Consider the following 16,566-nt stretch of genomic DNA (forward strand, 5'->3'; position numbering starts at 1 on the left):
TCTTGGGCCAACATCATTCCACTGGTTCCACCAGCCTTACCCAGTGCTTCAGCACTCCTGGGAGGGTGAAGGTCCCAGCACCATCAGTGCCAGCCCAGGCTCTTCCTTCCATGGGATGGGTGAACCATAGCCCACTACACCCCAGAACAGGAAGGTTACTCTGAGCTCAGCTCTGCATATGCACAATGAGAACACTTCTAGCTTGAGCTAGAACTGGATGTACAGCCCACAATACAAGCAACAAGGTTGGGAGACATTCATATCTACCAGCAGTCTCAAAAGACAGTCATGTTGCACGACTGGAGCAAGCACAGGAGTGGCATGGGGTACAACCATACAGATCTCTGACTTCTAGGAGCATTGCAGCCCCTGGGCCATCAGATCCACAGAGTGCAATCTCAGCAGTAATGATGAGAAAGGGCCTCTGGTTGTCACTAGGTGCAACTTCACCAAGGCCACACCACTCTCCAGAGAAGTAGATCTATCTACTGCTCTATGTGAACTCTGAAGCTACAGCTTGAGACCATCTCTCCTTGCTATAGCCCCTGTTTCCATGTGGAAAAAGCTTGGCTCCATCATCTATTTGCCACATGATGCAAGAACATGTCAGCCAGGCCTGTGGCCACCAGCAAAACCCACAAAACAACACCATGCCTTCATAAAACACTGCATCTGTAGCTGCACATCATGAGGTTACCAGGCACCTGGGGCTCTCCACGCACCCCTTCTGCCATCACAATTTAAAACAGGAGCTGCTGTACTTACGTCATTATCTGGGTCTCTATGCCAGGGTCTACAAGGGATCCATCCACAAAAAGCGGTGTTGATGTGAAACTGTATTTAGTCCAGGATCTTCCCTCATCAAAACTCACCCTGGGATAGAAGCAGACAACATTTATACACATAAAAAGACTTACTCTAGAGCAACTGCAGCAATTAAATGTTGGCTAAGGTCTGCAAGCTCCAGCAGCTGGATTTACAGACAAGCACCAATCTTTGCCATTTCCCAGCCCACTAAATTAATGCTCTTGATGCACTTTGAAAGATCAAAGCTTTAGAAAGCATAAACACTGGCAATAAGGACATGGATATATTTTATGCAGCTGTACATCACACCTCAAGGGATCAAGAGGCTTTGCCAAGACCTGTTTCTAGGTCTGGAATAGCACCTGCCATGAAGCACCATGCACAGCATAAGCAACCCTGGCCTGAATGCATGAAAATTGCTTTCACCACCACAGGACATTTTGGGCCATCCAGTATCAATGCCATATGGCATTAGCTACAATCTCTCTACCCCGTGAGTACTTAAAAGCAAATTTGGCTTATTTGTGGGTGTGTTGAATGTGTTGATTGTGTGTGTGCTCACAGGCATCTGAGCTCCTGGATCTGTCTGGGAGGCTCTTGGTGGACACTGAATCCCCCTGCTCCAAGTAGGTAGGACACTATCTGGCACACCACCAAAGGACCAGGAGGCCACTGTAGTGTGTATTATAAACCATGGGTTACACCAGCCTCAGACCTCTGGTGTGGAAAGCCAAGACTGGCAGTCACCATTCCCTAACTCTCTGCCCCTCAGGGCACTTAGCAAGACACCTTCACCTGACTCAGAACGCACCTGTGAAAGAAGGGGAAGTTAAATTTACACCTAAGACAGAACTCTGGGAGCACAACAGCACACAGAAAGATTATCTGCCCGAAATCTATTTATTAAAATGTATGTATCTTCCCATACACCTGTGCATTTGTATGCGTTCTGCTTGCATGCTTATCTCTCCAAATAGCATTTCAACTTCTGGGGAACAGCATGCTTCATTAGCTAAGCTAAAGTTCTCTCAGCTTTTCAATTATCCGCCCCTCTTTTCTCCAGCGTGAAACTTATTGTACAACGTCTCAGCCTGAGAACTAATAGATTTACATGTACCCTTTAATCTATTCCACTCCTGCCCATAAAGCAGGTGCCTACTGAAGCAATCTGAAGCAAATTCCAAAGCCCCTAAGGGTACAATTTTGAAGGAAACCTGTTGGAGCTTATTGATAACAGATCTAAATCACTACTCATTTAACAGAGTGGGTGGGATACTCATAGAACTGCACACACTATTTCAGGAGTCTTATTGTAAAAGGAGAGCATCTGAAATGAACCTCTGCAAACAAAGGTGAACTGAGCTGTCAGCTCCTGTGAAAAGTCAACTTGTGACCAAATCTTTCCAAATATGTAAGTGCAGGCACTGGTAGTAACGTGCTTTTTATGCCTTCACAATTAGACACAATTAAAGCAGTTACATCTGGCTTGAATAATACAGTAACAAACGGTTAATATGTGACTTGCAGCTTTTTCTGTAAGGAGCTTACCTTTCACTCTTCCAGAGCTCAACCTGCTGCAGTCTGCTGCACACACTGCTACTGACACCCACCCTTGGCTAACAACTTCTTCCTTGGCTCATCCTTGGTTTGGTCTTAAGACTGGCACATGGTCCTGATGTCCTCTTTGCTGAGAGCACTTTAATTACAGCCATGACAACTGAGTTACCCATCAAAGGCTTCCAGTCACACCCCGACACCTTCACACCACAGACTGGAGTCTGCCCTGCTGCTGCTCTCCTGTTTGTCCAGCTATGGAGCCAATACATCCCAGGGTTAACAGTCCACTATCACACCATGACTAAAGCAGTCATTTCTTTACTTCACGAGGCAAAGAAATGTGCTGAAATGCAATATATTCTAACTTTTGTAGAAATCTATGTTGCAGTCACCCCAGAGATATCTGTCGGGTCAGAAACATAAAGTCCAGAAGCTTTTCATATTGAAAAAGTAGTTGTTAGTGTTCTCAAAGTACATCTCTGGAACATGGGCTTGTAAATGGTTGAAGTCAACCTGTCTCGAGGTGTCCAGATTTGGAATGACTGCAATTTCACTGGAGGACTTTGTACAGTAGTGACTCAGGTAGAGGAGACCTTAACACCTCATCACTGCTGCCAAACACCGTTGCTCTCTTTTCCTGTTTGAGCAAAGACCACATTACCTGTTCTGCATGCAAAGTAATAGACATGTGCTTGGCACCATCAAGTTGAGAGACAACCCAGTACTGTAGACAGGAACAGATCTTGTCTCTGAAAGCTGTTTCTAACTAATTCACTTCTAAACAACATTAGAAGCTGGGTAGGTCAGTCCATTAGACATTTCCCTCTTTCAGTCAAGCCCCAAGACTGAAGGTGCTGCTAACACACCCATTTTCTGTAAAGTGTTAGTTCTGAATTTCAGAATGTTTAACTGGTGCAGGAGTCAGAGGGGCAATAGAGAAGAAGACGATAATTTTGAGCTGTATCTTTAGTGTTTAGACTGTTACAACCCATTTATAGCAAAACAGTGTCTTCAACTGAGAAATCATTTTGCTCTATTTCACCTCCAACTCTAATCAGTCACTACGACAGTATCTCTGGAAATTGATAGTCAAATACTGGAGGGGTTAGCAACATATCTCCATTGTCCTTATCTACACCTACTGCCCTCTCCCTTTATCTGTCTTACCAGATTGATGTTAAATTCTGTAAACAAAATGTAGAAAAGAGAGGCACATCCTCTCAGAAATACCTGAAGCCCAAAGGAAGACTTAGTATGAGTGTGTCTGTACGAAAGAAACCCCACCTGGACGCTCATAGTACATTACAAGTGCAAAGAGAGTAATTCATACATGTAGGTGCTTATGTATGGAGCCATTATATTTATAAAAAGGTGCAATAATTATTATATTCATCAATAAAACCTAAATGGTTGTAAAACATAGATAAGAATGACTTTTTCTGCTCATTTTATAGACACTGGCACCCTCTCAAAGTAACAAGCTTCCTTACCACATGTGCCTGATGGGCACTGACGTGTGTTTCATGGCCACTAGGGCCCCTCCCCAGTCCAGAAACCACACGTTGTATTCCTCCTCAAAGATCTGCAAACAAATGAAGTACTGCATGAGTGCCCCACTCTGCTGGGAAGGGACGGGTCAGAAGGAGAACAGCAAAAGGCTCCGTGATTTCCTTTGCTGTGCAAAACATACCTGTCTCCAGGAATTGCCACCATCAGAGGAGATGAACACGCCAACGTCCGTGTAGGAAAGTTCAGAGCCAATATTGCCTGCAACACAAGTGTCAGACATCCTTCCATGGATAACCACACTAATGAAAATGTTAATTAAATTTCTGACATTTAATGCTGGCAAATTAGAAATTTAAGTAGGTTGACACTCTGCTGTTACCATCATGGAATTCAACTAACCACATTATTATGTCAAGGCTATTTCAAAAAAGTTCTGGCTCTTGGAGGCAGCACAACTCCAGAAGGGTGCTTTCATCAGTGCTCAGGATATAGGAAATATCATTCTGTCCATCTACCTAACTTTATTCCCTGACACCAGCAAGAGTCACCAACTGTTTTAGATGAGACTGTAAGGAAAACCTGATGTGGGCAACTACACAGAAGGTCAGTCTACAGGGACATCCAGGTTCAAGAGGATAAATCTACTGCTTCAGTTCAAAGGTCTTGTTAGCCCACTGTGTTTTCATGAGTGGAAGTCCTCAAGAATTAGATGCTGATTTAAAGGTAGCAGTGTACATTTTGTATCACCATATTTTAAAGTGGAAACTGAATTTTCAAACAGGGATTTACAGATGGAGACAAGGAAAGGGAGCAAAAAGGCAAGAATTTTGTTATCACTTTGTTCTTTCTGTGCAAAGCACTTCCATTATTTCCTTCATTCTCTTCCTCTGGATCCAGCTGCATGCATTCAAACATCACCAAATGCAGCTCCCAAACAAGTCAAGAGGATTTAGCAGCTGTACAATTAGATAATAAACATAATTCTTCCATTTTCAGGAATCTAACCTCTGTCCTATACCAAGTGTCCAAGTTTCCAATCATTGCTGGAAATGTCCCACTGTACATGAAGTGTTTGAGCAGCCAGCACTTGTGAGAAAAAATTACAAAGCTTTTCCTTGAATGCATTCAGCAACAGGGTGAGATGCTCCTGTTGTTGTGAAACTGGTTAGTGGAAACAGATGTGTATATTCCCAACAGGTAAGGTTTTTCCATCTACAAAGCAGTAAGGCAGAAATTATATTCTGCCTTTTAAAGGTTAATTGTTAGACTGGGAAAGAATTTATCCCATGCCCTGGCAGCTTGGAAAGAACTTAATTTACTAACAATTTAGATCAATGCCTAGAATTTCACTGTCCTGCTGCCTATATTTGCTTCCTAAAAGGTTTGAAAAAAAGCTTTTGTAATTACAGCATCATGAGTAGGGCTTGTTCCTAAGCATCCATCTAGCAAGTGCAACCTGCCAGGCGTGATGACTCCACTTGGCTAGGCATGGGGATATCTGGAGGTTTAAACCAAATTATCTCACTTCATTTGGCCTGGATCAGTGAACTGGAAATCACACGGTGTCTCCTTTGTTGAGATATAAATGTCATGAAGGGAACCCATCTCAGGTTCTGCCTTAGTCTGACACACATACTGAAGCACAGAAGGACATGAGAATGAAAATGGTTGGAAGAAATAATGTAAATTCATGTAGACAATATGCTAACATCCCACACTTGCAGGCCACTGCTATGCTGAACAGGACCAAGGAGATAAACAGAGCCTTAGAAAGAACAGCTAAGCTATTCAGACATATTTGAGTGTGTGTAAGAGCCTCCATTTGAAAAGACAGAACTGCCTCCGTGGCTCAGAGGCCAGTTTTCAATAGCACCAGCCACTCAGGAAGCATTTTGTCAGCCCAGCAGCTCCCACAGAGCTGAGGGTGTTTAGTAGCCCCATCCATCCTGCAGATTAATTACAGTGGCTCAGCCACTGCCACCATGAGGTATTGTAGCAGGCTGTCATTTAAACAACACAACCTGCCAAAGCACTATTTTGCAGAACAGCCCACAATACCAATGGCCCGTGCAGTGTTGATTAAATGCTGCTAGTCTTGCAGCAGTACAGAGGTAAAAGCAGATGCCATGCATAAGACAGGCACCCATGAAGCCCAGGCTTCACCTGGCAGACTTTGTGACAGCTCTGTGCTTGCTACCCAAAAGGTGGGACATACTGACACCTCCTGGGAGTGCAGCCCCTGGGTACTCCTCTCTTTCCTGCAGCAAACAGGCAGACATGTCCATCCGTGTAACAACACGAGAGGACCTGGTAATGCCACTGGGTCATGGTACCTTGGAAGTGTGGGCTTAGACCTGCAAATGGGTTATTGTAGAGCAACAAATACCTGACGCTTTTTGAACTTGGGGCCATATGCCTTCTCCTAGCCCACAGCAAATGGGAGTTAGGGTGACTTAGGTCAGCACTTGCTGAAAGAGAGCTGAAAGGTTTTACACCAGTGGGGAATATCTCATACTCTCAGGCTCCCAGGGAGATATGGGTGAGTGGAGAGAAGCATTTCTCTCCTTACCTGTTGCCACCAGCAGCCCAGGAGCTGTCTCTTTGCTGGAAATGCTCCCTGAAGTATACGGATTCTCTGAGAGCTGAAGGCGCAAGTGCAGTGAGCAAAAGGGCTGTTGGCAGAAAACAAACAAAAGGCAGAAGCCTTAATATTCAGCAAGTTAAATACCAGAGGAACCCTTGGTGACTGCACACAGATGCTCTGATCCTTCTGAAAATGACCCCTCTGCTCTTAGCACACAGAGGTCGTATGTTCCTTTGATAGATAAGCAGGAACTCTGCACTACAAACAAGCATGTCTGTCCTTGTTTTAACAACAATCTGACTTAGAGCACTTCTCCCCAGAAACTTTCTTGTTTTGACTTGAATTTTATTAAATACATCAAGAAGGATGGTCAGAATTTTCCCTTAAATCTATGAAGCTATAGATAAAGAAATTTACTGAATTCACTTAACACATAGAAGGTCAAGAGAAAAAACACAGGGGGAGTTTTGTTAACCTAGTGACTACAACAAGCAGCTCTGAAGGGGTCAATTGTGCCTTGGAAAAGGTCTGCCACTCACCAGCTGGCAAAGCACAGGATCCCCTCTGAGATCAGTGTCCGGTGCCTGCAGCAAACGCCAGTCTCTGCCCTTGTTGTAGGTAATGAAAGTCTTGATCTGGTCATCTACCCTCCTGTTAGCCAGGAATATGCCTTTGATCCCTGCTACCTAGGAAAAAGGGAGAGAGGTGAAAAAAATACGTCGGAAGAACAGGCCAAAAGCAATGTCCATCTGAGCACTCTCAGGGGTGAAAGGTATCTGTAAAAGCAATGAAGGCATCTCAGTCAAATCCTAGAACACCAAATGGCACTAAAGGTATATCTTCATGATGGTTGCAAAGCTGAAAGGTCTTGTGTGGTTTCTCTCTTTGGAAGAAAAAGACAAGGATGGCCACAGAGCAACTCCCTAGGAAACAGCCCACTTTTGGATTTCATTGAGTTTGTGCAGATAGGCTGATGATGGGCTTGAAGGTGCAGCATGCACCACATCATGCATTGAGCTCTGTGAGCCTGAGGATGAGGTCTGCCCCACTGCCTCCACAGACTGTCAAAACAGGGGAGACAGAAGAGCACATCAGAAGCAGTGAGGGATCCTTTTGTGTATCAGAAAAAAAATCAACACAAAAGATGTGAATCCTGAACATGCTGCGACACTGATGTTTTGCAAACTTGATTTCTTGGTTTTCCTTCCACATCCAAATTCTGACAAATCAAGCCAGTTGTTTCAAATGTTTTGATTTTTATCAGCAGAACCCATTCCAGCAGAATATGGTCCTGTCAAAACATCCCCAAGAAGATTTCATGTTGAGTCTGGTCTCTGTTGCACAGCTGTGAAAGTGAGACAGGAAGAAGAAATTTGCTGCAAATCTGCAACTTCCTGGCAACTGTCAGGGTGCAAATCCTTCTATTCTGAGGCCCCTGGAGTGATACTACTCTTTAAATGACTCTGTAAAAATCTATTAGCATTTAGCAGTGAAAAGTCAACGATGTACCACTGGGGAGTACACAGGTTTGCCCATGAATGCGAGATAATGCATGTTAATTTGAGCTGGTTCATCACAGCAAAGAAATATACTTTCCAGAGGCAGGAAAATATATTTAACCAGGTGAAAAAAGCCCATAAACCCTGTCCTTCATGCTAATCAATGTGTTATTTCTGAATTTTCCCTCATTGACTTAAACTACCTGGATTTTATAAGCAATTTGATTATGTTGTTAAATGAGCATTATTCTAGATGAAATTAAAAAAATGTGTAGTCTTAACTTCTGCATGCAGCTGCAACATTTCTCTGTGTGATAGTAGAAATCAGCCTGCAACTGTTTCTATTTGTATTACTGATCAGTTGTTTGCTGCTGGCAAAGCAGTGAGCCCCAGACCCCAGCAGATCTTCCATCCAACAGGTAATGACACACCAAAACCAGCATGCTCTGAAGAAACCAGGGACTGGAACTGCTCTGAATGCACTCTGCTGGCCAAGGCTGACAGGCCTGGAAGAAGCATGAGAATGGAAGATAGTTTGGGGTAGAAGTTATCCATCTGTCATCTCTGGGCAAGCGGCACCTACAAACTTTTGGTTAGAGTTCACAAACTGTTCAGTGCTCATGAGGGTGCAGTCCAGATTCCCTGCCTGTGAGCAGGTGTCTCTAGATGCCCAAGGGGAAAATAAAAAGGTATGTTTAGTCTTCCTATGGATATCCACATTAGGATGAGAGGGATAATGATTTTCCCTTTTGGAAATGACACACACCTAACCAGTCATTGACTGGGACCCAACCAGTTGTTGCACCTATAGCAAAATAATTGCATCTACTCCCACATGAGTCAACTCAGCATCAAATCCAGGAAATGCCTCAGGGCTGATCCCAAAAACAAACGAAATCCTGAGAGGTTGGTAAGAGATTTACCCTTGGCTGGACTAGCAGGCCGTGGTGCTCTTTGCAGGGTGACTGTTACTGCATACCTCATAAAGGTCAATGACGATGTTCCCCTCCAGCCCTCGGCTGCTTTTCACATTTTCCAGGGCCAGGGTGAAGTAGACCCCTCGGGTGTCTGAGATGTACAGGTTATAGGTGTCATTCTGGTTCCACTCTTGAACAGCTGCAAAGACCTGGTTCTCATCTGTGCTGATAATGTGCATGTCCTGTTAAAAGAAGACAAAAGGCCTGTTACTGAGGATCTCTGTATTTCTTTGCCCTTCGGGACATGTAGTAATTACCATGAATTATGAAAGAATGGAGATGGAGCATGAATTATAGGTATGTTTAACAACTTTCTGTTAGAGCAAGCCAATAAATTACCAGCATTGTGACTTTTCTGCATTTCACTTTTTAAATAATCACCAGCTGGGCGAAGGGTTTTTGCTTTCTTCATTTTTGGTACCTTCAAGGAATTTCATCCAGTTTCATTTTTTATTTATAAATTTGAAAGTCAGTTTTATTACTTGTGGAAGATTCACAGCCTTGGAGCCTGGAGTCTTCATAGTCACTAAGCATCATATGGCACCAGGCTAAAAGCAGTGATAATTTTCATTCACATGCTGAAATAATGGGCTTGTGCTACCAACTGGCAAGGGATGGTTTCAAAAAACCTTGGAGTTCACGTTTATTTGAAGGTGAGGTATAGATATCAGTTTGAGCCACTGCTGATAGGGATTTTTAATAACACAGCTTTTGTGTTGAGAGTTTATCTGAGATCAATTATCCCACGATATATGGCCTATCAAATAATCCACCCACTAACGTTCATTGGATTTCTGCTGCTGACCAAGATACAAAAAGTCTAACAAGGGTTTCCCCATTTAGTTTTAAGATCAAAGACATTTGACAGTACATTTTCTGGGTATTATTTTAAAACAGGTTCATGGAAATTACTTTCAGGGTGGTGATGAGTACTGAAGAACTTCATCCTTGTTGAACAAACTGACACAGGTTCAGCTAGAAGCAAAATTACTGTGGTTATATGAGACTCCATTTATCTATTTGTATCTATTTAAATTTTCTATAGAGTGCCAAGAGGCCTTGATTAATTCCTTGCACTGTTTCTGCATCAAGAAATCATAATTCTGGAAGTCTCCCAAAGGATGGAGTGACCTGATTTCAGGAAAAAATATCTGGAGGAAGATCAGCTCAATATCCTCATCCTGCCTAGGAGGCATCTTAATCTTTTGTGTGAGGTATCTAGATGGAAAGTTGGGATTGATTAAATGGGGCTATTTCTAATAGACCTAACATATCCTATCGGCATGAGATGGGGAGAAAAGTCATTTGAGGGCCTAATTCTATCCCAGGGAGTACAATCAGTGGGAGACTTTCCATTTCCCTCAACGAAGGAAGACTAAATCAGGAAGTTTGTTCTTGCCCAGTAGCTATAATTCCTTAAAGATTAAGGAGGTATTATACCAATTCCAACGGTGTGAAAATAAAGCAAAATTCCCAATGACTTCAACCTGTTTATACCAGTTGCAGTGGAAATATTGCATTACCCTGGTGCCAACCCCACATACGTACAACTCCAGCAGAGTTCATTAATCTGCACATGACAGATAGTTATTACTGTACAGCAAAAAATATTCTAGTGACTAAGGGCAGCATAAACAAGCCTCTTTTACATGGCTCGAAGACTTTTCCATGACATCTAGCCTTAAAATACTTCTGATTTTTACATTACAAAAGTACCCCAGAATTTATAGCATGCACCAATTCTATATCAGGGCCACCAACAAATCTGTAATATAACAGGTCAAATGAATAGGTCATTTTCCTAGTAATGAATAGGTCGTTTTCCTAGTCCTGGTGGCATCAATATTTTTGATACAGAGATATCATTTGCCTTCTTAGCCACCTCAGGAACTGCTGGTTCATGTTCAGCTGCTGTCAACCAACACCTCCAGATCCTTTTCCACTGGGACACCTTCCAGCCACTCTGTCCCCAGCCTGTAGCACTGTGTGGGGCTGTTGTGATCCAAGGAAGGACCTGGCACTTCACCTTATGGAACCTCACATTTGGCTCCCCAAGATATTACATGTCTGTATTCACAAATGTGGACTCACCTTAGGGAGGGAGTATTTGGGTAATTTAATCTGTGCAAAAGGCTCCCGTCTGTATGACACATAGTAAGTTGCTCTTCCACCAGTTGTCACCTGTGGAAACACCAAAGAGAGTGAGGGATGACCCTTCTGAGACACTCTGTGAGTTCACCTCCAGAAGTGCTTGACAAACTTTCTTTCAGGTGTCCTTTCTATGACAGGCACAGCTGTCCCTAAAGGCATCTGAATAACTCCAAAGAAATCACAAACTTGAGAGCGATGGAAAATTATTTATTTAAGCTGTGCTGTTGAACTTTTCAATTTTTTCTCTCTTATGATTCAAATCCAGTGTGATTTTAACATCTCAGGAAAAAAAGTGCTGAGTGGGAGGAAAAGGAGGATCTGGTGTCATCACATAGTCCAGCTCAATTACCTTGGGCAAGAAATTGAAAGTCTCTGTGCTTCTGTTCTTCCCCTGTAAGCAGGAGATAATCCCACTTTTCTCTGCTGTTTCTCAGCCTTGTCTGCACTGTGAGTCCCTTGAGGCCAGGATTCTCTTCCAACAACCTTTTACAGTGACTAACAGCAGAAATCCACGCTAGCACCACTTATTGCTAACTGTAAATGTGCTCTTGGAAAGCTGGAGCTAAGCTCTTAGATGCCCTTTGTCACTATGAAACTGGCTTCTCTAAATTATCCTCTCTGAGAACGGATGTGCGTGGGGGAAACTGATAGACATTCAAATCTGCAGTTTTATGGACTGAATGAACTAAAGCCTATGCAGAAATGCCATGCATCAATGAGATCTAGCACAGACAATTTGTAAAATATGGGATCTAAAACCTGTCAAGAGTCTCTTACTCTTGCTGTAGGTGTTCTTTTTGGCACCATCTCAGGCCTGGCTAAAACAAGGCTTACATCAGTAAATTTCCTACATTCTGCTGCTTTGGCAGTCTTGCAGGTCTTAAGATAAAACAATGCACAAAGCACTTTCTATTGTATGAATATCACTTGTTGGCTCCTTAAGTTTCCAATAAAGCTAAGAGAAAGGTCTTAGATTCTCTCCTAGATATACCTCCTTTATCTGGCAGTGATATTTGAGAATAAGCTTACATAGAATATTGCTACAGCATCAATTGTATTCTCAGCAATGATATCACCTTTTAGATAGTGGCTTTCTTCCCTGGAGAAACTGTCATTGGAAGGACACACTATTATTGGTCATGAAATTTGATATCTAATCAGCTCAAGGCTTTTCCATTGACAGTTTGGAAAACTGGAAAGAAAGAAAGGTTTAGAAGTAGGACAAGCTTCTATACTACAACTTCCCCTTCAGATTTTTCCCATTTTTAATTGCAATGTCATCATAACTGTATTTATCATCCTTAAGAGAAAAAACCAAAATAGACACTATTATAGCACACATGGCATAAGGTCATAAGAATGGCCTATATCACAGCAAATAAACTACACAGACAACATTTGGCTAAAGCCAAGGGTAAACACAAATGTGAAAGTCTAAAGCAACTTGACTAGGACCCGGGACAAGCCAGTAGAAGAGACAGGGAGAGAACAGCAGTCACTGGGCTCTCACTTCATGGGAAGTGCACTGTGGACTGGCACAGCAGTGAGCATTTCAGGGTCCTGCTCTGAGCTGTGAGGATCACAGAATCACACAACGGTCTGGGTTGGGACCTTAAGTCATCCAGTTCCTCCTCATATCCAATCTAATTCTACCCTCTTTCAGTTCAAAGCCGTTCCTCCTTGTCCTGACACTCCATGCCCTTGTGCAAACTCCCTCTCCAGCTCTCTTATAGCCACTTTAGGTACTGTAAGGAGCCCTAATGTCTCCCTGCAGCCTTCTCTTCTGCAGGCTGAAGAAGGTCAGTGAGTGCTACTTCTGAAAGATATATTTCCCATCTAATACCTCCACATCAAAATAAAGTTTTCACAGGAGAGAACAGACTGTGCAGTTGATTCATACTGAGTCCAGCTCAAAGACAAAAATTCATGTTTGCAGTAATTTTATCTCCCTCATCTCTACAAGATGCTCAAATGATCGCACACTTCTAGGTGATATTGTTTAAATAGCACAGGGAATATTTAAATATCCCCCCTTCTCTTTTAATATTTATTGCCTCCATTGGAAGACCCAAATTCTCAATTCTAACATGAACTGAACGTGTCCAGTGACTACTTGGTAAGGACCCTGCATTCAATATCCACTCTTGCTGGGCTGATGATGATTTTCAACTTGTAGATGAGGACATTTACATACTTTGTAAATGCTGTGATGACCAATTAAGATTGGGAGCAGCCCAACAATCTTCCAATTAGTCCAGTGAACACAGAGTGGCAAAAATACCAAGGGTTGATCAAATTCCACTTTCTGTGCCACAGTAGGTTCTACTACAAGTCTGCCACACTCAAAAGATTTTATACCACTTTTTGACTTTATCCTACTGGAAACTGCTACCTAGAGGGGGTTTGTTTGTATTTATTGTTTGTTTGTCTCGTTTTTAAATGCAGAAAGTTAGGATTAAAACACTGTTAAAGTTCAGTATGCTATAGTTAAACTTGCTTTCAGACTTCCACCTGGACTAGGTCACCTTGACTAGGGTTTAGAAATAGAAATCTTGAGGTTTGTGGTCTTCCTGAGCCAGTTAATATGAAGCCACCCACAATTCTGTTGGCAGGAGTTGTGTAAGCTTTTCCCAGCCAGGATCTCATCTTTGCATGATTTACATGCACAGTTATAACAGTTCCAAAAAAATGATCAAGCCTCCAATAAAGCTCTGGCAAGCACCATGGTACAGAATGAATTTTGGAAGGCCCAACTTAATTTATTTTGATGAACTTCTTCTTTTTCTATGAGCAAATGCTCCAACACTGTAAATCCCAGAGATTATGGCAGTATTTTGCCCTCCAGTGCCTCCTTTCTGTTCATATTTGATGAATGTCACCCAATTATTTGCTGTGAGCTCATCTGTCATGCTCAGTAGAGAATTAGCTGGGTTTGTCTTTTTCTTCCTCCATTGCTAATGACTGGATCATTAATCTGTTCTTCTGGATTACTACTTTATGTGTTTAATTGGGCTTCTGGCCAGTGGAAATGATTCCTATGGACAAATGTGTTTGTCATTAAACACATCTGTCTTTTCTAACCTGTGTTCTTTCTTCCTCCCTCCATTCCTGAGCTACTACTTTTCTTTAATATTTCCACATTCAAGACAAAAGCCTCATCTAACTTATATCAGCTGGCATTTAAGAGAAACATGAGGAATTTCTCTTTGAAAGCCCTGAAAGTCTGGATGTGTTGGCTCCCTCCCCCTCCTGACCTGTAATGAGACAGACTGCATCAAACATAGAAGAAAACAAATATGTTCATAAGACTGCAGAAAATTACATAAAATTTGTCATGGAATCTATTTATCTCCATAACTTCTGTGGCATCGTGTCTGGGAACACACAAAGCAATTTCTCATGTTAATGATTGAATATGATTATTTAAGAGCAAGCTTTGTGGCTTTGCTTCCTTTTTTTTTTTTAGATTTAAGTTAAGTTCATCTTAGGCAAAAAGATACCTGTGTTACCTAAACAAGTTTGGAAGACAAGTAGAATGAGTTAAGGGGTCCCAGACTGTAAAGAAGCCCTGGATGATGTGAGGAATTGTAGATCACAGTGTATCAGGCTTCTTTATCATCTTCCCGGCTGGCTGATGCTGGGACTCATAATTTCCAGTGTAAGGCAGATATTGATGGAACAAACACGAAATTAGAAATCTCAGAAATGCCCCTGGGCTAAGGAGGACCCCATCTGCCTCCTGCTGCTCAAAGAACTTGCAGGAAAGTGAGCAAAAAGCTCAGAGAACCAAATTATACACTTCTTGTTGATCGTAAGCTCTTAATAGTATCTAGTTGATGTTATTTTCAATAAACACCTCACTTGTTTCCCGAGGTGATTCCTCTGCTTGTAGAGTTCTCCCCCTTGCCAGTAGCATCAAATGAGATGGTAGGAGTCAAAAGTTCAGAAATTCTCTATCAGTGTTGTAGCAGCATCCTGGGTCTGTGCTCCCCAACTCCATAGGGAGCCCTGGCACCCCTCCTCATTGCTTTAATTTCAGGTTCCCTTTCTCCTTCTTGTGAGCTTAAAATCCCCCAAATCAAACCGTGGATTAAATCATAAGTTCAGCAGGCAGGCTGCTCCACTGACACCCTCACCAAGGGATTTGGGGTTCTCAGAGACAGCCCTGCCTAGGCCTTGAACAGGTTTGTGATATGAGGACTGAAAAGCCATGCCTCCTCTTCCAAGCCTAACCACAATTCCAGTCACAAGGGGTTCAGAAGATCAGGAAGAACATGAACCTAGTGTAATGTTCTTTCTTCTCGACTACCCACCATGACCAGGAAAAGCAATCTTCTAGATATTTTGGTGTAGTGAGGTTCTCCACTGCCCCAACATAAATCCCATCATGATAGGTACCATCCAGTCTGAATTATCTCCCTGTTTTCATTAATATTATGCCTTCTGCACAGTCATTGAACCATATGCAATTATCTGAGTGCTCTGTGGAGTTCCTGTACATGAAGGACCCTCAAGTTGCCTGGTAAACTCAGCAGGCTGGAAAACATGACACTCTTGAGAGCATCACACCCATCAGAGAAAATTTCCTATGACAAAGGAGCATTTATTGACTGGCCCAGTCCCTGTTCAGCTCCCCCTTCCCTCAGAGCAAAGATGACACCACTAAAGGACAGAGTAATCTTGAGTGAAACCATTGCATTTGTTTTAAAAGCAACTCCTGCAGAAAATGTGCAGCTACACAAGCCACATCAGAGCTGCAGGTGCACATTACCCACACAGAAATCAACTTATGAGAAGAGCATAATTGTACACATTTAATCTCCTTTTGATTTCAGAGGAAACATATGAGTTTGCCAAGGCAATACTTTACATCTTCAGCTGATCAATCAGACAACGTGAGGGGAGGGGAGAGAGCGATAAAAGAAAGTACAGCACAAAAAGCCCTAGAAAGAAAATCAATAAAAAATAAATAAATAAAGGAAAATGTTAATAATTTTTTATTTTTTTTTTTTTTTTATCAAGAGATGTTTAGGCTCAAGTTCCAAATGCGATATTTGGCACAGAAAAGACGAAACTGTGCTAGAAATGGATGAAAAGCACCCAGCAGTGAATAGGAAAGTAGCTAACTACTTACTGCCTGTCTTGCTTTAAGAAGAGCTTTTAACTAGCATGTGGGATGCACTTTCTTTCATCTGTATGGATTAATTTCCCCCACTGGAGTGCTGTCCAGCATTTTAAATAGCAGCGAGAGGAGATCAGCTGTAGCAGGCATTATTCACCAGTAAAACAGGTGTAATCGTGTTCATCATTTAAACGTCTTCATCCTATTAGTTTCATAATAAGCTTTTAATGATTCCTTCAATAAAAGACTCAAAGACCAACCCCTACAAGCTGGAGAGTGCTCCATTGTCCCGCCAAACCGTTTTCTCTACCATCGATCGCAAAGATAAAAATCAATCATAGCTAAGCAGGGTGAAGTTAA

General features: G+C 42.3%; 1 protein-coding gene across 1 annotated transcript in view; it reads right to left on the minus strand.

Annotated features, from left to right (window-relative positions):
* The window catches only part of SORCS3 (sortilin related VPS10 domain containing receptor 3), a 266,550-nt gene that overhangs the window by 47,602 nt on the left and 202,382 nt on the right, over nt 1-16,566 (minus strand). The window contains exons 8-14 of the mRNA XM_063406430.1: nt 11,025-11,114; nt 8,936-9,115; nt 6,997-7,143; nt 6,443-6,545; nt 4,055-4,131; nt 3,855-3,946; nt 766-873 (exon numbers count right to left, since the gene is read on the minus strand). Of these exons, the coding sequence (XP_063262500.1) occupies nt 766-873; nt 3,855-3,946; nt 4,055-4,131; nt 6,443-6,545; nt 6,997-7,143; nt 8,936-9,115; nt 11,025-11,114 (797 nt within the window). The remainder of the gene's footprint in view (nt 1-765; nt 874-3,854; nt 3,947-4,054; nt 4,132-6,442; nt 6,546-6,996; nt 7,144-8,935; nt 9,116-11,024; nt 11,115-16,566) is intronic.

The sequence above is a fragment of the Prinia subflava genome, chromosome 9, assembly GCF_021018805.1.
Source record: "Prinia subflava isolate CZ2003 ecotype Zambia chromosome 9, Cam_Psub_1.2, whole genome shotgun sequence".
In the NCBI taxonomy this organism is placed as follows: Eukaryota; Metazoa; Chordata; class Aves; order Passeriformes; family Cisticolidae; genus Prinia; species Prinia subflava.